This window comes from Dryobates pubescens, chromosome Z (assembly GCF_014839835.1).
Source record: "Dryobates pubescens isolate bDryPub1 chromosome Z, bDryPub1.pri, whole genome shotgun sequence".
NCBI classification, from domain to species: domain Eukaryota; kingdom Metazoa; phylum Chordata; class Aves; order Piciformes; family Picidae; genus Dryobates; species Dryobates pubescens.
This window is the reverse complement of record NC_071657.1, coordinates 91418702-91441880: the sequence shown is the minus strand read 5'-3', so window position 1 is coordinate 91441880 and position 23179 is coordinate 91418702. Positions and strand designations below refer to the sequence as shown.

The window sequence follows — 23179 nt, the reverse complement described above, 5'->3', positions numbered from 1 at the left end:
GCAGAAAGAGGACAATCTGAGGAACAGTTTCTGTAGCTGCAGTTTTTCATATGTATGTAAAGTAAAATGGTTTAGTGCGCATTTCAATTATGCAGTATCATTACAAAGATCTGTCTTTGCTACCCAATTGTTACTATAAGAGGTAGTGATAATCATGTTCTGGTTTCTTCACATCCAAATCAGTTGCCTTTCTGCATAGCATACCTTTCTCACTTCTGAGTTGGCCTATTCTTACCTAGCAGAATAGAAATTTTCATTGCCAGTGACGTTCAAGAGGCTTCTTGCATAGTCTCATGATTTTTCCTGTGTGTATCACATGTAGTTTATAGTATTTCCTTGAGTATGTAGCCATCTGCACTTTCAAAATTAAAGCTTAAAAGCGTATTTCCAGTAATTTTTTGAAGTTATCGTTGCTGCTTGTTCCCCAGAGAGTTCAAGAAGAGCATTCTGAGGAGCTCTGAGGCTGCTCACCTGGGGTCTTTCTTGTGGCCTAATGGAATATGTTACAAAAGTGGAGTGAGCCAGAGGGATTCCCACCCATTGCCTAAAAGAGGCCAAAGTGTAGGAATCAGCCCAGCTGTATTTGCAGAGAAATGAAATAATGAGGAAGTCGCTTTCCTTTCCTATTATGTTCTCTTGAAGTTAGAGGCTATGATGTAAAACTATTCATAGTGCCATAACTTAACCAAAGTGTTTATGTGATTCTATGAACTATCCCAACCTGCTTGTCTTCAGTGCTGCTTTTGTTTCCATGGCTTGTCCTATTGCAAACCTTGCAATAAGAGTTGAGTCCTAGAAGAGTACACTATGAAGAGGAAGCCTAAACTTTGGATAGATCTAGTAAGACTTTTCACTGTCTCTAATTTCTGTGATTGTGTCAGATACCTTTGTGGTCTCTTTTGGCTGAGTTTGCCTGGGAGATGGAGCATCAAAGAGATGCCTGCATGTTTTCCAGTTTAAATTCAAAGTTATTGGATGTTTGGTTTCACTATGCATTCTGTTCTGTAATGCAGGGTAGCTCTGTGCTTGTGGCTGTGTATCTAACATTTGACTTACTGCTGTGACTTAGATTTGTGAAAGTTTTTTCACATCAAGCTGGTGATGATTAGGATTGATGCTCACATTTAAGGAGCCTGTTTTGTCATCCCAGGCTTCAGTAATCCTTTAACCAAAAAATCACAGTTATGTGGTGTGGCAATAGCATGTCCATACATGTGCCAAAGCACATTATAAGCAGTGTGGTCAATACAATTGATTAGCCTTACCCTTGAGCTGTCATCTTGCAGCTGGTCAGATTGGTTGTTTTTTACTTCATTGGCTAATAGATGAGATCTCCATTGGCTACAGTGGATTTATGTGTTTACACACCTTAAATTCAGGTGCCTACCTGTGTGTGTCTTAATCTTTAAATACTGTCACGTATTTCTGATTGTAGTATGAGTACAGAGTATTTCCAAAATACATTCTGGGTATATCCTGATGAGACTGCTAGTTATGTCTGCTTTTTCAAATCTGTTAACCTTTTTTTTTCCAGCTACAGAATGTTATAAAAACCATCTTCATTTGTAGAGGGTGATGAAGAAGGTACTTTATTTACCTCTCAGATGATGTTGATTTCCTTTGTATAATGCAAAATATACATATCCCTTCAGAGTGAACAGAGAAGAAGATTTTCTTTTACATAATGAGATTTTTTTACTTTTATTTTTTTGGTAATATACTGCTGTGTGCCTCTCACACAGATTGCAGTCAAGCATTTTCCTTTGAAAACTGTCCTGCTGCAATACCAGTATGTGCAGAGTTTATTGCAGTTTCTGTCAGTAGCCTTGTGTGCAGCTCTCTGTTCCAGTCCCCGCGCTTGTCTCACTCTGCCTCAGCTCTCAACCTACTTGTTCCAGAGACACAACAGTATTGCCTCTTCTTGCTGTCTGGTAGTCCTTTTCCATTTCCTAGCAGAATGTAAGATCGTCAGTTCATGTCTGAATCCTGATTTGTGGGGTTTGGGGTTGTTTTTATTGGAATGGTGGATATTTAGGAATAAGTGAGAATACATTCCCAGTCCCCCTGTTACCTTGTAGCTTTCTTCTCATGTCACTGGAAAGTCCTGGCTCTCTAGAAAATTTGTGATGGTTGTGGACAGAGAACAATATGGAGAGTAGAAAAGAGTCATGTCTCTCTGAAATCCCATCAACCTTTTGCCTGGAGGGGAAAAGTGTTGCATAGCATGGTGGTAACATGTTACCTTTTTATTTCTGTCTTTACATTTACTTCTACTCTTTAAATAACAAGGGAGTTAAGGATAAAGTTGTTCATTTATGAGCTATTAAGGCTTGAGTTTCAGACACTTTGCCGACACATTGTCGGTTGCAAATCTAAGATAGTAACTAATACCTGCTTTAAAAGAGGACTTTTTTATTATTGTTTTTTCCACTTGTCTGTGGGCTAGAGAACTTGGATATACCTGGTTTAGGTTCTAGGCATAAATCAAATTGATCCTTCTTGAGGTGAAAATTACCTACGTCCTTAATTAAGATGGGGAGAGTACCTGTTATATTTAGGAAAATGCATGAATGCATGTTGAATGCATGTTTACATTTTTTATTTCTTTTTAACTGTATCTGTTGATAAACTGTTCTCTTTTGCAGAACCCTGTGATAATATGAGAGAGATCCTCCAAAATGTGGCCAAGTTGCAAGGTGTTTCAAATATGAGAAAACTAGGTCACTTGAACAATTTTACTAAGGTAAGAGCTGAAGTGGTGTCATGCACACAAAATGTTTTGTAGGTACTGTATCAGGCAGAGGCTGATTGATTCATGAAACAGATAAATATCATGGAACTTGAAATCTGCATGTTGTGGGAGAGGAGAAGAACAAATAAGGACAAGCAAATACATGAATACAAAGTTATGTTGAGGTCTGTCTGTCTTACTGACTGAATATTTGTAACATTTCAGTACTTAGAAGCCTGAAATATCTCCCAGTTAATCACTTAGGTTGCACAAGTAGAGCTGAAAATTAGTTCCTTCTCTGTAGAACTGAATCAAAAATTTGAATGTAGTATGGGGAGGGGGAGGACTGTATCATTATGATCTCCAGTGGTTTGAATGCTGATAGGATAGGAACCTTCAACTTTCACCGCAGTTTTCACAATGAAAAAAATTAAAGAGATGATTTCTGGAAATGATCTCTACTTCTGATTTTTTTTTTTTTTGTTTTGAGCTGCTTCCAGACTATGGAATGTGGTAGGTACTTGTTTGAAGGTGTGATGGATACATTGGAAACTGTGAGCTGACAGGAGGCGAAAATTAAAGCTTATTGCAGGATGAGAGTGTAGGCTGAAGCAAGAGGCCATGAAAGGCCTTTAGAAGGACAGCAAACACCTATTTATTTTTCTTTTGGTAGATGAAGAACAGAGAAGACTGAGAGGTGAGCAGGGAGTTAGGAAAAGTTCGTTTTGAAGCATACTGAATGGTTGTGTTTGGACCAGTGTTCCATTTGTCAAGACAAGGGAAAACTGCATTGCGGTCAGTTAGCTACAAAGCAGTGGAGCTGCAGTGTAACTATTGCTCAAATGGATGGACTGAAACTTTCAAGGAGCTGTTAAGTTGTACACCTTTGACAGAGTACCACAGGTAGGGCAGCATGTCTGAAGATGAAATTCAAGTTTCTGTGACAGAGGATGAATCCTGAAATCTACAGTATGCAAGAAGCAAAGTAGCAGTGAAGAATTTTGTGGGTAAAGTAACTTTTAAATTATTGTTATTGTATACGAACTGCTAACAAATCACTGAGTAAGAAAACCAGGATGCTACTTGATAGTTTTGAGACAATCTCAAGTGAAAGAACCTATGCTCAAGGGCAGGTTGCAAGGACCAATTGATATTAGAAGGATGAACATACATAATAATCTTTGAAGTAGGCATGCTTCTTGGCTGTTGAAAGCACTCCTTGTAAGACTGAACAGCACTTCAGTGGTAGTGTATAAGATGCAGTTAGCAGGAGGGTGATTATGTAATGAGAGCAAAAGCACAAAGGCAAATTTATCTCCTAGTACATTAATACCAAATCTGTAAATCATGTATTTACTGAGTCAGTTCAGAGCATGAGTAGGTGCATAGTATTCACTGAGAAACTGAATTTAGTTATACCAAAATATTTCTTTTGAGTCATTGCCTTATTGTGTCTCTAAGTCTGTCAGACATCCACCATTGAGAAAATGCTGCTATTCTTACTGAGATTCCAAACTGTGTTGCAAGAAAGCCCTTTATTCTGCTTAAAGAGGCCAAACCTTAGCTGTGGGATGTTCCGTGTTAATCTGGAAACTTCTACATGTGAATACTTCCAAATTCTGTAGTTGCCTTAAAATTAAAGAGCTGGATTAGGTTTGCAATTGAAGTGCAGCATTGGCAGACATAGAATTGTTCCTCATCTTCTGCTCATCATCTGATAAGTGAAGTTGCAGTTTGTGGGCAAAAACATTTGTGAAGTACTGCCTAATCTGTATTAGACAAAAATAACATTGTTCCTTTCAAGCCACCTCTATCATTATTTAAGCTAACCTGAATACTGACCTGAATCATGTTTGGGGATTTCACTCCAGTAAATAGGGACACTTTCAGCTGTCACAGCAGTTCACTGTGCCTTTGGCTTCAGTAAACTGAACAGGATTACCCGTGTTTCATTTATAAGGCCAGCACGTAAGGCAAGCAACTTGAAGCTTCCCAGCCTCTGCTGAATAATACCAAAGTATCATTTTTACTGCTATGGGGTTTTCCCCACCCCCATGAGTTGTGGTAAGTGATAAATTTCTGAGAACCAGAAGAACCTGTACAATTGCATTTACCTAATGGTAAATACCTTTTGAATTTAAAGTATTTATTTGGAATCCTTTATTATTGAAGGTATACTGCCCTGTTAACTTCTGAGAGATCCTTTATACCTTTTTAAATCTAAAATTGTACTTAAATAATGAACAGGGGAAAAAAAGCCACAAATGTTGTTACAGGGATTTCTATTTTATATTCAAAAAGAAAAGTGGTTCTTTAAGAACACCAAAAAAAACACCTTAGTTTGCTTTAGCTTAAACTTGGCAATTGAATGGCATCAGTCATATGGAAAAATGTATTTTCAGTGTGCTCAAAATTAATTCTGTCATTATGTAATGAAGCTCTTTTATTTTGCTGTATATATCTTACAGCTTCTGACTGTGTTGCTGAATTTCACTAGGATATGAATTGAGTTTGAGGCTATAGAGGCTTTCACGGATTCCATCTGTCTGATTCATAGCCAGTTGTTTTAGAGCCTCAGCTGTTATTTGCAAAACCCAAGTATGTTGTACTCTGAATGTTACTGACACTAACATTCATCCAAGTAGCTAAACCACTACAGACGAAACTTGAAATCTTATGATGAAGTATGTAGTACATAGGACCACAACATATTCTCAAGTACATGCACCTGTGGAATAAACCTGGGGAATTAGTGAGTATAAATCCAGGGTCTGCAGTTTCATTAAAGATGTTTCTTAAGACTAGGATCCATTAAATAGTCTACTTTATAAATACTGCCAGTAGTGGTTCAAACCGTATTTCCTTCATTATAATCCACATAATAGTTCTGGATGCATAGCCTAATATTGTACCTAGTAAGTCCTGTGAATATTCTGTTAAAAATGAATTTGAATGGTCTCAATGTGCAGTCAGCTTGTGTACACTGTTGACCTGTGGTTTTGTTGTTTTGACCTCCTGTTTCCAAGACATGTTGATGTGTTACTCATATTGCTGTGACTCATCCAAGTAGCATGAAAAACTCATGGCTGACAAAACACGTAAAAAAACCCTTCACTGTAAGTTTGTCACCATCTGCCCTAGTGTAAGCACCATTTTGTCCTAATACTGAATCATACCCTCAAAGAGACTGTGACATTCCCATTCATTGACTATTATGTTAAAAAATTTTAATTTTAGAGTGGGCTTACTTACAATTTTAGCACACAGCATATAGTCTGTGTGTGTATATATACATATAAAATACATATAAAATGTGTATATGGAAAAATATACATGTTTATGTATAGTATATTTGCATAATTTCAGCCATCTCCATTATATATATATGATAGTCTATCACCATTTTAGTGAAATAGGGCAGCATATAGCCAAAAGCAGATTTTAGTATTTTGGTACTTCTTGCCAGCAAACTTACAATATGCATGTTAATTGCTAAATGCTACAGTCAAACATACAACTTGGCTTTGTCTGCAATTTACTGCATTTGGGCCAGAATCATTGACCTGCCTAATGTTATTTGAAGTTGGAATGAAAAGAAAATGGCAAAATTTTTCCTATATCTTAAAATTGAGCAAATACCTAAAGCATTGAGACCAGCTGAACAGCACCTTCCATGACTTCTTTTATCATTTTAAAATTGCCACTCCAATATTACTTTCACCATTTTTTCCTAGACTAAACAAACCCAGTGGCTCAGCCTTCATGAGTGTATTTTTTAGATGCCTTGTACATTTTCCTGATGCTTTTCTCAGTTTGCCTCCTCTTAAAATGTGGTGCTCAAAATTTTTTGAGAGCAGTGTGTGAAGTGGGGCATGGGAAAACATCTTTTAATCACAAACACACGAACATAATGTAGTTCTGGTAGTATTTCTACAGGTGAAACTTCTTTTTTCTTCCCCACCTTCCTTCTTGAAATGACATCACATTAACTCACTAAGTTTTGTAGTATGCTGTCACTTAGAGATCTTGCTTTCCTTTTGAAATTTTTGTATTTAACATTCTGAATGTTCTCTGGATGTCTTGGCTCCTTTCAGTTTCTGTGTTCATGAAGTGAGATACCCTGTAGAATATGTTGCCCTGTTCTTTTTAACGAATAAATTTTCTTACTGAGTATGAGCACTGTTTCAAAGCACTGAAACATTTTGAATTATAATCTTGCTCTCCCAGATTTTGAATTCTTTTCTGGCTGGAAATTGTGTAAGCATACTTCCATATGTAAATAACAAAGAGAGCTAGTATGTAGGTAATGTAGACCTATTGGAATGAGAGTAAACCAGTAGCTGAAGTAGCTAATCTTATACTCAGTTTTTTAGCCAATTTTAGCTGCATATTATTTGAGAGAAATACTTTGAATGTACACCCAGACACTGTCAAACACTTCTTGATAATGGTTATAATCAAGTTCAGAAATCTGTATGCATACAGTTGTTAACCTTGATAAAAGTTTTAACTCTTGTCACGTTACATGACTCTTGAGTTTCAAGATGACAAGGTTAAGTTTTTTTTAATCTATCAATGAGGACGTGCACAGTGAGAATTCCTAGGTGGAAACAGCTGGTAATAACAAGCTGATAATTGCATTGTGTGCAGTTGTTAAGAATGGGTGCTGACAACTAGAGTAGAGGTGGTCCAGTAAACCAGATGCTGTAGCAGTTGCCCAAGTTAGGTGGGTTCTTGGAACACACCATCTGCTTTAGGGACCATCTTGGGACCATGCAAGATGATAGGAGACTTGCTTCGGAAGTGGAATAGTTCACACCATAAGCACTTTTATCCTCTACATCAGAACTATAATTCTGTGATAACTTTGTTTTTTCACTAGGATAAAAGGACAGGATAATTTGATATGTTAATTAGGATTTCTCATTTGTATCTGGAGCAAAATGATAGGAAGAGGTTTAGAAGTATAAATGATTAGCCTAAGCAACTATTGATGTACTTGTCTGCAGCTGAAAAATAAACTGTTATTACTCACTGTCTTCTCACGCTGCTTTGCTTACAATCTGCCAGCCAATTTTTACAGTTCACAAGATGTCAATAGAAATGCTAAAGCAGCAGTGATGGCCTTGGGCAGTCCAACAACATGGCATAAAAATAGACTAATGCTAGGAAGTGATGTACTGTCATAACCAGTTAATGCACCGATTGTCTCGTTTTATTATCACTTAAATTTGAAAGGTGGGGTGAAAAGAGGTTATATAATAACTTCCCTTACATTTTATAATTACCTTTGGTTATAGACATTGTTAAGAAAAATGCAAAATCCAAAATATTTCTGTTAACTTTAGATTATTTGAATCTAAATGTGGAGCTGATACAGGCCAGTTTAGTAATCTGTCTCTTTAACAACTTTTGGATTTCAGCATTATCATTACACATTTTTCTCACAATATGCAAATTACTTTCTTTACATGTAGTGTGATCCTTGGAGGAATTTGTACATGTGGAGCATGAATATAAAAACGGAATTTAAAACGTCATGCTAATAAAATGGGTTTACTTAAATGTAGAGTTTCTGTGCAATATTCTGATTTTAGTTTGTTAAAAAGTTCTTATTGTTAGCAGTAAATGCATACAATGAACATGGCACAGGGTTTGATATGTTTAAATGCTTTCAGAGCCAGGAGTCTTCACTTGTTAGCACACACTTCCTGACTCCCTCACTTAGAAGAAACTGCTAATAGCATGCTGGCTGTTTCAAAAAGAGAGGACAAAGTGCAAAGCTGTTGCAATCAGTATTAGTCACTTGGGGTTTTGGATTTGCTTGGAAAAATACTTTGGGATCAAGACATGGTAATAAAGAACTTTATAATTTTAGCTAGGGGTAGTAAATGAGATTCTAGGAATTTGTTTGCCACTCTTGTGATGGAGAATAGCATCAACTCTTCTTATGGAAGAGACTTCTCATTTCCTCAAGAGGCTAAAACATTGGCATGCACTAGATTGCTGCTTTTGAGACTGGGTTTGGGTGTGAAAACTTAATTTAATAGTCTCCAGCCTTACGATATTGTTGAAACATTCAGAACTTGCAACAGCTTATGGGTGTCTTTTTGCATGCATAAATTAAACCTTTGCACTGATTTTTCAGCAATACATGGTCTGTGGAATTGTAGAATCGTTAAGGCTAGGAAAGACCTCCAAGATCAAGTCCACCGTTGACCTAACATTGCCAAGACCAAATTGATAGCAGACCATACCAAATTTCAATTATGGGACACTTGCCATTGGCAGAACTTTCTGATTCACTTGTTTTTTTCATATGTCTGTGCTGTTCTGGCAAAATGTGACAATGGACCATCAGTGGTTGATTTGTGCTTCTAAGCTCTCACCCAAGGCCTTCTCTTGAATACAGATGTGGTTTGATGTCAGTCTTTTCATATCTCTTCTGGTTATCAGTTGCCAAACTAGCGATCTGGAGTTGAAAAACTGAACAGTATGCATGTCGCCTCTCTAGTATAAGATGCCACAGATTTGTCTGATGTATTTAGGAAGAGAATACTGACAGCAGAAATTCTCAGGGAAGTTGGAAGTTGAGACACTTTCTCTTGCCATGAATTAAATTACTCAGGTTTCTTTGAAAGCCTTGCCAGAAATCTATGGTTTTAATAGTAATTTTCAAAGACTCGTCAATAATAGATGTTTTCTTTTATTTTCAGCTTCTTTGTAACACTGGCCATACTGAAGAAAAGCTAGGATTTACATATGACAGTATCATAATATGGTAAGTAGTAAGGAGCACTAGAATAATATGAGGGTACTTCAATTGTTTAACTGCAATTAAATAAACTTTATTTGTAATTTTGAGCTGTTGCTCAGATTTAAGAATACCTCTAAATACTTTAGTACTTTGAAAAAGCACTTTAAGTAAAAAATGTGCACCCACAGAATTTATGGAGTGTACTCTTAATTTGGAACCAAGATTTAAAGATAAACATTTAATATTAATTTGGTGTGCATGTATATGTCTTTGTAGCATTGCCTTCGCTGCTACTGAAACAGCTGCTGCTTGTACTTTCAGGTGGATTTTTTGTCTATGTTGTTGCTGTTTCTGTTAGTCAAAAGCAATTACGCTCTTATGTCCAGAACTTCTGTGTTAGTACACAGACATTGGTGAATTCATGCTGAGGCTCAGCACTGGTGGCAGAAGCAGCTATGATTTAGTACTCAATATATGTGTTTGTGCTCTTTCAATTATCTGGCCTCTTGGGAAAGCAAGCTTTAAAAAGCTAGGCACTTTTAAATAAATGGTGGGGAACATGATTTCTTGTGGAAATCCTGGAAGTTCTTTTGTGAAAGAGAATTTGTTGGTCTTGCTAAAACTAAAAAGTAAAAAAAGTGTGTTTTTTGTGAATGTGTATTTTGCTGTAAGTTCTAATGAGTTAACTTCTGACTTACATAATCTATTACTGCACTTTATGATAGGAGTCTAACTTCAAAAATCTCAAATTTGGAGTACAGCTTCAAAGTTCTTTACCAAATATTTTAAAACACAAATCCTAAAATGTTATGCAAATACTAGCGTTTGTGGAAAGACCTGGTAATCCAAACTCAATTATGGATATTGATGAAGAAGAGAAAAATCTTCTCAGCATGTGTGTGAAGAAAAATAGCCCCCTACTTAGAAAACTCCCAAAATGGCTTCCACACAAGTAAAGACAGTGACATGACCTTGGTTAGTAGTGTTGTTTCTGTCAGTCTAATCATCCCTTCATGCATACATGAGAAGTAAATTTTTAAGGTGTGTATATATAGGTTATTCTCCAATAGTGGTGTTTCTCAAACTCAAAAATACCACTCAAATACCCACAGCTTAATATTCATAATCGTTCTGCTTGGTGGTTCTTGGAAATGTTTACAGGATGACTTTTTAATGAAGTACAGACTTCACAGGCAAACAAAATTGGGACAGTTTCTGCCACAGAAGCATGTGCAGAGTATCAAAACAATTGTCTTGATCTGATGGCTACTTAGAATTATGCTGTAGTAGTTTATAAGTCTTTGTCTTGATACGCATTAAGTCATACCTCACAATCTTCCCTGAGTTTTCCTTACCATTGTGTTAACTATGCATACAGCTACTTTTTAAGTTCTCTTAAAATTTCTCATATCATAGCGATATTAACATTGTTCTCTGAATTTTGGTTCCCTTGCAAGTCAAGAATAGTATACTAAGTACTGCCTATAGAAGATTATGAACCTGGGTTAAAATCATGACAAAAAATTACCAGGTTAAAAATCTTCCATTTACCTCTGCTCTTTTCAGATTTTGATTTGTAAAGCTGCTTTTCCTCATTCTATAATCTGTTATACAGTTGTGAGTGGTAGAATATAGTTCGTGTAAACAGTTCTGGATGCTTCACATGGATGGCTAATTTTATTTTAAGATAATTTTGTTTTAAACTAATAAACAGTCCTCTGTATGCCCTTAAGACTTTTTTTTTTTTTTTGCATAGACCTCTTTGTCACTTTTTCTGCATGTCTGTCATTACTGTTAATAACATGGTGCTACTAATATATGCAGCTAATTCATTTTAGTGTTATTCTCAAATACCGAGTTGTAAAGCTTGGTGGGCTGCTGACAATACTTACTGATAGATTTCCTACAGTTCTTCCATCATTTTCACTTTTTTGTCTAATTCATTTTGTGTAATCAAGAAAACACTAAGATAGAAATCTTTGTGCAGATCTCTAAAGCAACAGCTTAGTATGAAGAAAATGGTTTTTTCTCTCATACCTCAGTCTAATTCTTTTTTTTCCTTATTCTGTCTTTTCCTTTTGGATTATCCATTAAGGCTGATTTAATTTTTTCAGATTTTGTCTTTGTACGTCTGAGAGGTCAGAACAACTAGAAACATGCATAGGTTTTCTTGCATTTTTCTCCATTTTTCCTACATTTTCTTCATTGCCCTTGTAAGGTCAGGTTTCTCTCAGATTTTTTAATATAGTCATTGGCTATTGTGGGGTTTTGTTTAAATTTTGATTTTAATGGAGAGATTTTTAGTTCAGAGTTGTATATGTCATTGCTTTCGCTGGACCTTTATGGATTTTTATGACCCTTATTTTAGATCTGTATCTTCTTATCTATCTAATTAATTTATATATCTATATATTTGAAGGTTGTGCATATCCATTTTGATCCCTTCTCACTTCTGAGCATTGAATCTCATGACAGTGTTGTCCTTCATAGTGGTTTCACTGGTGCCAGTTCTTGATGTCCACAAATAAGAATGTCTTCCTCTTATGAGTTGTAGAGCAAGTTTTCAATTCATTGATGGCCTTTGACAAACTACATTGCTTTGTTCTGCCATTCAGGAAATACTTTGCTCTAAAATTGAAAAAGTAATGTACTTTAAATGGTGAAGGGAAAGTTCAAGTTCAGTACTTGGCTGTCCTAATGAGAATGTCATGGGCAGCAGCAACATCATTTGCATGAGTGAAGGAATCTCTACTGAAGTGTCTTAAACAGGCACATTCAAAACCTATTGTAAACTCTGAGGTAAAAGTCCAACTGGAGCAATACCATTGAGTAGAACTGGGTCGTATGTGCTCACCTGCCAGACTTCCATTCCTGGCAAGCTGCAAAACTATAAACAAAACATGACTCACAACCTGAAGGATGCTTGTTATCTGCTCAACTCAGCTGAAGACTTACTTACCTGCTTCTCTTGAATACCTTTGGAAATCTGTTTTTATAGAATCATATAATGGATTGAGTTGGAAGGACTTGAGTTGAGTTTGGAAGAAGGAACAGGCCACTCAGAAAGGACTACAAAGTTATGAGACTATGCAGGGAGAAAATTAAAAAGGCCAAAAGCCTAAACAGAAATTAATTTAGCTTCAGCTGTCAAAGAGAACAAGAAATGCTTCTATGGGTACATCAGTAACAGAAGGATGACTAAAGAGAATCCCTGTCGCGGATGCATGGAGAAACACATTGACCAGGGGTGAGAAAACAGGTGGGGTGCTCAATATGTGCTCCTGATCCCCCTTATTACTTCAGCAACTGACAGCTCATATTATTTCATGATTGCTGTGTCCAAGATGGCCTCCAGCCATTATGTTCCCCACAAGTCTTTTCCTGTTCACAAAGCGGGGTCCAGCATACTGTGATGATCACAAGATATCAGGGGTTGGAAGGGACCTCTGATAATTGAGTCCAACCCCCACTGCCAGAGCAGGACCCGTAGAATCTAGTGCAGGTCACACAAGAATACACAGGAGATTCCACAACTTCTCTGGGGAGCCTGTTCCAGTGTTTGTGACCCTTACAGTAAAGAAGTTTTTCCTCATGTTGAGGTGGAACTTCCTGTGCTGTAATTTACATCCTTTGCCCCATGTCCTATCACAGGGTGCAAGTGAGAAGAGGCTGTCCCTTCCTTCCTGGCACCTAGCCCACATACTCATAAACATTTATTAAATCCCCTCTCAGTCTTCTCTTATCCAGAATAAAAAAGTCCCGCTCATAAGGCGGTGCTCCAGTCCCTTAATCATCCTTGTAGCCCTCTGCTGGACTTGCTGTTCGTCTTGAACTGGGGATCCAGAACTGGATACATAAAATACATAGAATAAACCAGGTTGGAAGAGACCTTCAAGATCACCGCGTCCAACCCATCAACCAAACACCACCCAAACAACTAACCCATGGCACCAAGAACCCCATCAAGTCTCCTCCTGAAAACCTCCAGTGATGGCGACTCCACCACCTCCCCAGGCAGCCCATTCCAATGGGCAATCACTCTTTCTGTATAGAACTTTTTCCTAACATCTAGCCTGAACCTCCCCTGGCGCAGCCTGAGACTGTGTCCTCTTGTTCTGGTACTGGCTGCCTGGGAGAAGAGACCAACATCCGTCTGTCTACAACCTCCCTTCAGGTAGTTGTAGAGAGTAATAAGGTCACCCCTCAGTCTCCTCTTCTCCAGGCTAAGCAACCCCAGCTCCCTCAGCCTCTCCTCGTAGGGCTTGTGTTCCAAACCCCTCACCAACTTTGTTGCTCTTCTCTGGACTCATTCCAGCAAGTCAACATCCTTCCTAAACTGAGGGGCCCAGAACTGGACACAGTACTCGAGGTGTGGCCTAACCAGTGCAGTGTACAGGGGCAGAATGACCTCCCTGCTCCTGCTGGCCACACTGTTCCTGATGCGGGCCAGGATGCCATTGGCCCTCTTAGCTGCCTGGGCACACTGCAGGCTCATGTTCAGTCTACCATCAACCAGCACCCCCAGGTCCCTCTCAGCCTGACTGCTCTCTAGCCACTCTGACCCCAGCTTGTAACTCTGCATGGGGTTGCTGTGGCCAATGTGCAGAACCCGGCACTTGGATGTGTTCAATCTCATGCCGTTGGACTCTGCCCATCTGTCCAGCCTGTCGAGGTCCCTCTGCAGAGCCTCTCTACCCTCCAGCACATCAACTTCTGCCCCCAGCTTGGTGTCGTCAGCAAATTTACTGATGATGGACTCGATGCCCTCGTCCAGATCATCAATAAAGATGTTAAAGAGCATGGGCCCCAGTACTGATCCCTGGGGCACACCACTAGTGACTGGCTGCCAGCTGGATGTGGCACCATTCACCACCACTCTCTGGGCTCGGTCCTCCAGCCAGTTCCTAACCCATCGCAGTGTGCTCCCATCCAAGCCATGGGCTAACATCTTGGCCAGGAGTTTGCTATGGGGAACAGTGTCAAAGGCCTTGCTGAGGTCCAGGTAGACTACATCCACAGGCCTCCCCACATCCACCAGGTGGGTCACCTGATCATAGAAGGAGATCAGGTTGGTCAGGCAGGACCTGCCCTTCCTAAACCCATGCTGGCTGGGCCTGATCCCTTGGCCATCCTCTAAGTGTTGTGTGATTGCACTCAGGATGACCTGTTCCATAATCTTTCCTGGTACTGAGGTCAGGCTGACAAGCCTGTAATTCCCTGGCTCATCCAACTGGCCCTTCTTGTGGATGGGTACCACGTTGGCCAGCTTCCAGTCATCTGGGATCTCTCCAGTGAGCCAGGACTGATGAAAAATCATGGAGAGTGGCTTGGCCAGCTCATCTGCCAGCTCTCTCAGCACCCTAGGATGGATCCCATCTGGTCCCATGGACTTGTGGGGGTCTAAGCTGCTGAGGAGAGCTCCTATCACTTGCTCATGGAACACAGGGAAACCATGCAGCTCCCTGGCTCCTTCTGCCAGCTCTGCAGTCCAGCTGTCTGGTAGACGTTCTTTCCCGCTAGTAAAAACTGAGGTAAAGAAGGTGTTAAGTACCTCTGCCTTTTCCTCATCCTGTGATACAACATTTCCCTCCATATCAACCAAGGAGTGGACGTTGTCCCTGCCCTTCCTCCTGCTATTAATATATTTATAGAAGGACTTTTTGTTGTCCTTCACATCAGAGGCCAGTTTGAGTTCCAAATGTGCTTTTGCCTCTCTAATTTTCCTTCTACATGCCCTAGCAACCTCTTTAAACATCCCATGGGTTGCCTCACCTTTCTTCCTAAGATGATATACCCTCTTTTTTTTCCTTAGTTCTGTTAAAAGTTCATTACACAACCAGGCTGGCCGTCTGCCCTGGCGGCTCCTCTTCCGGCACATTGAGCACAGCCTGCTCCTGAGCCTTCATCAGTTCTTTCTTGAAGTAGGTCCAGCCCTCCTGGACCCCTTTATTTTTAAGGGCTATTTTTATAGGTTGTACAATGAATATCAGACAAGACATGAATGCAGGACATTTTTTTCTTATAAAATCAGACTTTTAAGTGAGTATGTAGCAGCTGCATTTCAGATGAATTCTTTCTTGATGCTAAATAATTGTTTGTTTCTTCATTGTAGTTTGAGATTAGCTTTACTAAATGAAGCAAAAGAGGTTCGTGCAGCTGGATTGCGAGCTCTCCGCTATCTCATTCGAGATTCCAGTATTCTCCAGAAGGTGCTGAAGTTGAAAGTGGATTACTTGATAGCCAGGTATTTCTTTTCCTCCGTCTTGTACAGTCATAAATTACTTGCTTTTTCATGGTTGAGAAATATGAGAAAAGATGTTTCCATATGCTCTTACATTCTTATATGTAGTTTTATGAGGCATGTTTCCTCCATGTGAATAATGTCCTTTATAAACATAATCTGCAGTGTTACTAGAAAGTTGGAATATCAGTAATTTTTATGTCTTAATTTGTTTTATGGGAGTTGTGATTCTTTCTGTTATAGTGCTTTGGAGCCTCTAGTATAAGGTCAGGACTGTAAGGTAGACCATGCCTAAGAATTTGTAATCCAAGTATAACATGGCAACAGAAGAATACCAAAGAACAAACTAATAATGTGATAATAATATCTGTATCCTGTGTAGATGTATATATTAGCTTCTGTAGTGCTTCCTTCACTAAAACCTTGTTGGGTTTAACATACTGATACAGATGTGCCTATTTCTGTTTATAAATACATATGTGTAGTCATTTTTAGTATTCTGTTTAATTTTGTTGGAGCAAAAGGATTCTTTTGATCAAAGAACTCAAAACATACTGATTTGAAACATTATAAATGCTTTATTTAGTCTCATTTAAAATGACAGATGCTAGTAACTCAGAAAGTATTTATTGAAGCTGTTATGCCTTGGGTTTGCACATTTGAAAACGCTTTACTGATTTTAATTGTAATGAAGATACCTGGGAATGGGGGAAACAAACCCAAACTAAAGCTAATTGACCAGTAAGTCTTTCAGCAATAGGCTGCAAGGCTGAATTTTTACACAGTCAGTCATGAAACAGTTTTCTTCTCTTTATCCAATTGCATAAATACTAACATGAGATGTTAAGGTGCAAGTTAGTGTTGTTACAAACAAAATGTGTTTTTTGACTTATTTTAGGTGCATTGACATACAACAGAGTAATGAAGTAGAGAGAACACAAGCACTTCGATTAGTCAGAAAGGTAAAGTTTAACTCCACTTGGTCTTATCAGCTATACAAATCCATTGTGCTGACTCTTGTTTTTTCCCAACAGCAGATTATTTCATATAGTGTCTAATTACTTACCTTAATTTATCATGTGAGAAGAAATTACAGCTGATAATTCAAAAGAGATATGGAACAGTAGTACAAACAGTAGTTTGTTTTGATTTTAATCTTTTATCACTGAGAATCTTGAGCGGGCTTAGAAAACCTGCTAATTTTCCTTTGATAGAGGTCATAGAATCATAGAATTGTTAGGGTTGGAAGGGACCTCAAGGATCATCTAGTTCCAACCCCCCTGCTGTGTGCAGGGACACCTCACACTAGATCAGGTTACTAAGAGCCACATTCTTCCTGGCCTTAAAAACATCCAGGAATGGGGCTTCCTCCACCTCCCTGGGTAACCTGTTCCAGTTTTTTACCACCCTCATGGTGAAGAATTTCTTCCTAACATCCAACGTGAAACTATCCTTTCTATTTTTGCTGCGTTCCCCCTAGTCCTATCACTATATGACATCCTAAAAAGTCCCCCACCAGCTGTTTTATTTTCCAAGTAGAAATTAGGGTTAGAAGCAGTATGAGCCACATTATTTCTTCCTCTTGAAAGACAATCTTTAAAGACCAAAATCATAGTTTTTGTTACTTATTTCATCATAGCTGCTTGTAAGTAGCTTTGCATCGCCTGTCTTTGATCTTCAGAGTTGCATTTCAATGACTAGAACAGAATGAAAGCAAATGCAAAAGTTTGTGTTTGTTCTGCTAGTGGAATTTACTGTTTGGAATTGAATATTAAGAGAAATCTGTCCTTCTCATGTCTTAAAAGAAAACAGTGAGGCAGAACAGACATAAAAGGCTGCTTGAGTCCTCACACTACATACATGTAAATATCAGTAGGAAAAAAAAAAAGTTAAAATTTTGTAGGCTGGGTGATTTCACCTATTCTATCAGTAACTTTTGTTGCTTCATGCCATTTTAAAAGGGAAAGACTAATGTGGGTGGGAAGTGTTTCGTTTTTTAATTTACAGTGCTATTTTAGACCTTCCTGTTTTATGGGTGACAATATGTGCAGTAAGTTTCTCAAAATGTGTCTTAAAAATAAACTTGTTAAAATCTAGTTCCAGTGTATTTGCCATAACGGTTGTCTTTCTTCATTTTAATATCCAATGCAGAGGTAAAACAATCAGGTACTGTGCAAGAGGATATATGGGTGTTACTGACAGTTGCCTTCCAAATACTGTAGCAGCTGCTTCTGTTGATTGTCTTTTTGTGCTCTGCAGCAACTTAAGGATCTTTCTACTAAACGAAAGATTTTAGTCCTAGCTAATGAAACCATTGAATAGGTATTCAAGAATCTACTGCAGTATGAATGAATCTTCTAGAAGAGTTTGTAATCTGCTCTGTGTCATTAGGTAGTATTCTATGCTGATAAATTCTTGGGGGAAAAATACTGAGAAGGTAACCATAGCTCTCTCTGCAATAGGCATCTTTTTTTTAGCCTTATTTATTAGCCTTTCTTATTTCATCAAAATAATATAAAAATATACTGAAGCAGGAAAGGAATAGTAAATTGAAAAATGAAAAAATTAAAGAACAAAGGATACTTCTGAGGAGTTGCCAGATACAACCAAGTAGAGTGTTCTGTCTGATTTTATGTAGGAAACAGAATACTAATGGAGTATATGTAGAGAGATATCAAGAAAACAGAGTTTTTTCCTTTCTTTTTTGTCAGATGATCACTGTGAATGCTTCATTGTTCCCCAGTTCTATAACTAATTCTTTGATAGCAGTTGGAAATGATGGCCTTCAAGAAAGAGACAGGATGGTTCGAGCATGTATAGCCATTATCTGTGAACTAGGTAAGTAAATGGAAAGCTAACAAAGAAAAATTCTGACGTGATTGTCATCACTTTTCTAAGAGATTCTCTTCTGTGAGTTTATATTAAATAGATTATATTCAAATAATTGAGGGTACTTGTTAATAATGAGTTAGATGCTAAATGTTGTTAATGTCAGTTTCACAGATTTTAATCATAAGTTTGATGTAAAGCAAAATCACTTCATCAGAAAACCAGTCTCCTACGTGCAACACCTGAAGATTCAGGTGTTGTTCATTCCTTTGAGACTTGGCAGTTCCTGATTTACCTTAAATTTCCCTGCTGCAGTTGGTGTTTCTAGAACTGATGGATTGGAAGTAAGGAGAATTCCATGCATGAGATACTGACAAATGCGTAAGAATTCTGGAAACTACAGAACATCTTTTGTGGTTATTTGTTTGTTTTTTTTTACAATGGATGATGTGGTTAGCTGGCCTCTGAAAGTCAGTATTTGTGTCCATGTAAAGGCTATCTGAACAGTGGTTTATATTAATTTGTTGTATTTAGGTGCTGATTTTAAAGCTTTTCCAAAATCAAGAGAAAAGTTTTGCAATGTTTTTGTTTTAAAGGAAATAAATGATCTGTTGCTGCTTTGTACTCTGGTGTAAATCCATTATCCGTGTCAGTCCAGTGAAGTACAAAATTTTTCTTTGCAAAGAAATCCAGAAACTACTGAATAAAAATTGACCAGTTGACCACAATAATGATGGACTGACTAGTATTTTTGTAAATGACAAATTATTTCAAAATCTCAGTTAATAATGCCAGTTTTGTTAAAAGCTTCACATGTGCCTCATCATTGCTCAGGAATAAAAAGATCCAGGTGTTAAAGAGATGAAAGTTTGTCATATGGACAGCTGTGAAATGTTTATTTCCTGTCACTGACCACAGTGTTTGTTTTATTCTATTTAGCACTTCAGAATCCTGAAGTGGTGGCTCTTCGAGGTGGCTTAAGTACCATCTTGAAAAATGTGATTGATTGTCAGCTAAGCCGAATAAATGAGGCTCTGATAACTACTGTTTTGCACCTCATTAATCATCCGAAGACCCGACAGTATGTGCGAGCAGATGTAGAATTAGAGGTGGGTTCAGTTTTACTTGTTTAGTGTCAGAAATTAAACATTTAATTACTAATATAAAGGTTCAATTTTCATCTCACATTTCATCCTCTTATGTTTGTGCAAAATGTTTAAATTACAACAGTTTAGGCTATGGGCATGATTATTTATAAAGCAAAAATAACTGACAGATTTCAGTGGAACTGGGGAATGGGAAAGACACATCTAACTGTATTCTCATGTGAAAATAATGCATGTCTTTCTTTTGTTCAGCGAATTTTGGCTCCTTACACAGATTTTCACTACAGGCATAATCCAGACACAGCAGAAGGACAACTCAAGTAAGTGGTAGTGCTTCTACTTGAGCACCACTATATGCTGATGTATACACCATCTCCATAACAGCAGCCTTTCTAATGCCCAGGAAAGTGTAGTCAGGGCCCTTCATGGTAGTGAAGGGTGGGAGAACAAGAAGGTGCAGAAAAAGTGAGACAAGAGAGGTTGCAATTTGTGTTGGGGTTGAGGGCGTTTTCTGAGGCAAATCAGGCATTAGAAGAGGCTATCCAGAGAGGTCCTGCAGCCTTGATTGCTTGGCCTGGCCAAGCTGTCAGCCCATGGCTTGGATGGGAGCACACTGCGATGGGTTAGGAACTGGCTGGAGGACCGAGCCCAGAGAGTGGTGGTGAATGGTGCCACATCCAGCTGGCAGCCAGTCACTAGTGGTGTGCTCCAAGGATCAGTGCTGGGCCCCATGCTCTTTAACATCTTTATTGATGATCTGGACAAGGGCATCGAGTCCATCATCAGTAAATTTGCTGACGACACCAAGCTGGGGGCAGGAGTTGATCTGCTGGAGGGTAGAGAGGCTCTGCAGAGGGACCTCGACAGGCTGGACAGATGGGCAGAGTCCAGCGGCATGAGATTGAACACATCCAAGTGCCGGGTTCTGCACATTGGCCACAGCAACCCCATGCAGAGCTACAGGCTGGGGTCAGAGTGGCTGGAGAGCAGTCAGGCTGAGAGGGACCTGGGGGTGCTGGTTGATGGTAGGCTGAACATGAGCCTGCAGTGTGACCAGGCAGCGAAGAGGGCCAATGGCATCCTGGCCCGCATCAGGAACAGTGTGGCCAGCAGGAGCAGGGAGGTCATTCTGCCCCTGTACACTGCACTGGTTAGGCCGCACCTCGAGTACTGTGTCCAGTTCTGGGCCCCTCAGTTTAGGAAGGATGTTGACTTGCTGGAACGAGTCCAGAGAAGAGCAACAAAGTTGGTGAGAGGTTTGGAACACAAGCCCTACGAGGAGAGGCTGAGGGAGCTGGGGTTGCTTAGGCTGGAGAAGAGGAGACTGAGGGGTGACCTTATTACTCTCTACAACTACCTGAAGGGAGGTTGTAGACAGACGGATGTTGGTCTCTTCTCCCAGGCAGCCAGTACCAGAACAAGAGGACACAGTCTCAGGCTGCGCCAGGGGAGGTTCAGGCTAGATGTTAGGAAAAAGTTCTATACAGAAAGAGTGATTGCCCATTGGAATGGGCTGCCTGGGGAGGTGGTGGAGTCGCCATCACTGGAGGTTTTCAGGAGAAGAGTTGATGGGGTGCTTGGTGCCATGGGTTAGTTGTTTAGGTGGTGTTGGATTGGTTGATGGGTTGGACGCAATGATCTTGAAGGTCTCTTCCAACCTGGTTTATTCTATTTATGTATGTATGTATTCTATGTAAGACCCAACTAAATAAAATCTTCATTGTCACTGCCACTGGTCTCATAGTGAACTCCTTGTGCAGGAGTTTGGATTAGAGATCTCCTGAGGTTGCCACCAACTTGAATGATTCTTTTTTACTATCAATTGACATTTAGATGCTAAGGTCTGGGTAATTGAATAAGGTCTAAATCTTAAGGTCCTTGTTGTAAACCCCACTATCATTGGAGGCACAGGGTGATTCATCTGACCACAAAGGTGTTTACTTTGTGATGTTATCCTCCTTCCCCGGAAACTCCCCTGAAAAAGCAAAAGTAACAAAGCTTAAAAATTCTGATCTGTGTGTATTACATATTCTATATGCACATTATTACACATGCATATGTAAAAAGTTTGTCTTGCTCTGGAGTTTCTCCCCCCATTTAAAATCTCAGTTAATTATTTTTCACTTGCTATGTAAATAACACTGATAAAGTGACTAACTTCATTGTGATATTTGTTATTTTAATGACAGGGAAGACAGAGAAGCACGGTTCCTAGCTAGTAAAATGGGAATAGTGGCAGCATTTCGATCATGGGCAGGTAAGATTTGTTCATTTGAAGCTGGATGATTGGAAGGGGAGTTTCACTCTCTAGTATAAAATAGTGGTTTGTTTAAACACCAGGAACTGTCTCATTTTAAGTGTGTGATTTTTATCAGTACCTTCCTACAATGCTTTGACTGACTCTACTGATAAGATGCAGCTTCCCTCCTCACCTCCCCATATGGGATACCTTATAAGTTGCACCTTGATGCTTGCCTTGGGATATATTACTTGCCTTGGCACTTTTGCATTTTATACTCCTTATTATTTTCTATCCCATATTTTACATTTTATATTCCTTATTATTTTATATTTCTTATTATGTTGGAGACTAACATCCTAGATGTTTCTAGTACTCCAAGGTCCTTAACACTTACAAAGGACATGTTGCTAAATCAGACTTTGGGGTATTCTTAGGTTTTCTTTTGGCTTTTTGGATTGGTTTTATTGGCTGGTCACACAGTCTGCTGTGATCAGCTGTCCTGCTCTTGTATTTTCTGGAGTGGGTTATTCTTTAGAGCTGGTAGTTACTGTGTCATGCTGGTGATTACTGCGTCATACTGTGTCATCCCTGTGGGCATGCAAGGATGACTGCATATATCCAGTTATTTCTGTCGTGCTATTTGGATGTGGCCACTATATGCTCACGGAAAAAGCCTCTGAGGTGCACTGTGGAGCATATTTGAATGTTCTTGGTGTGTTCTATAGCCAGATGCACATGTCTTGTTTTTGTGACATGGCAGTTTTGAAATGGAGGACTTAATCTTTAAGTTCATATAAAGCACATGTCATTGAAGTTAGATCTGTATTAGCTAAATTAAACAAATTAGTAGGTGATATTTTTCATGCTGTAGGAATTTTTAAAGATTAATGGTTTGATTTTATTTATGACATGTTAGACAGAAAGATGTGCATCTCTGGATTTTTTTTTGTTCATTCACAGTTGCATTTTGGAGAAACTTGTTTGTTTTCTGCATAGCATGTTTCTGTAAAGTTTCATTTGATTCTGTGAATTATGAAGAAAATTAGTCGGGGAAGTGAGCAAGGTTCTGATTTTGCAGTCATGCTTTTAGTGAAGTGTCTGTATGTAAATTGAGGGTGAAAATCTGCATATCTCAGGTGGTAGTCTGTAACATTTAGCTTTTCCCTATGAAAATGGAAATATTAAACTAATTGAGTAATAATGCCTTGTGAAAGGACCAAATTATAAGAGGCTCTTAGATTTTTATGCAAAGCTAAATTTCCTGTGTAGAAAC

General features: G+C 38.8%; 1 protein-coding gene across 1 annotated transcript in view; it reads left to right on the top strand.

Annotated features, from left to right (window-relative positions):
- Positions 1-23179, top strand: part of RICTOR (RPTOR independent companion of MTOR complex 2) — an 81822-nt gene that overhangs the window by 13249 nt on the left and 45394 nt on the right. The window contains exons 3-10 of the mRNA XM_054177919.1: positions 2646-2743; positions 9448-9512; positions 15601-15732; positions 16628-16691; positions 18441-18567; positions 19498-19667; positions 19917-19984; positions 21854-21921. Coding sequence (XP_054033894.1) covers positions 2646-2743; positions 9448-9512; positions 15601-15732; positions 16628-16691; positions 18441-18567; positions 19498-19667; positions 19917-19984; positions 21854-21921 — 792 coding nt within the window. The remainder of the gene's footprint in view (positions 1-2645; positions 2744-9447; positions 9513-15600; positions 15733-16627; positions 16692-18440; positions 18568-19497; positions 19668-19916; positions 19985-21853; positions 21922-23179) is intronic.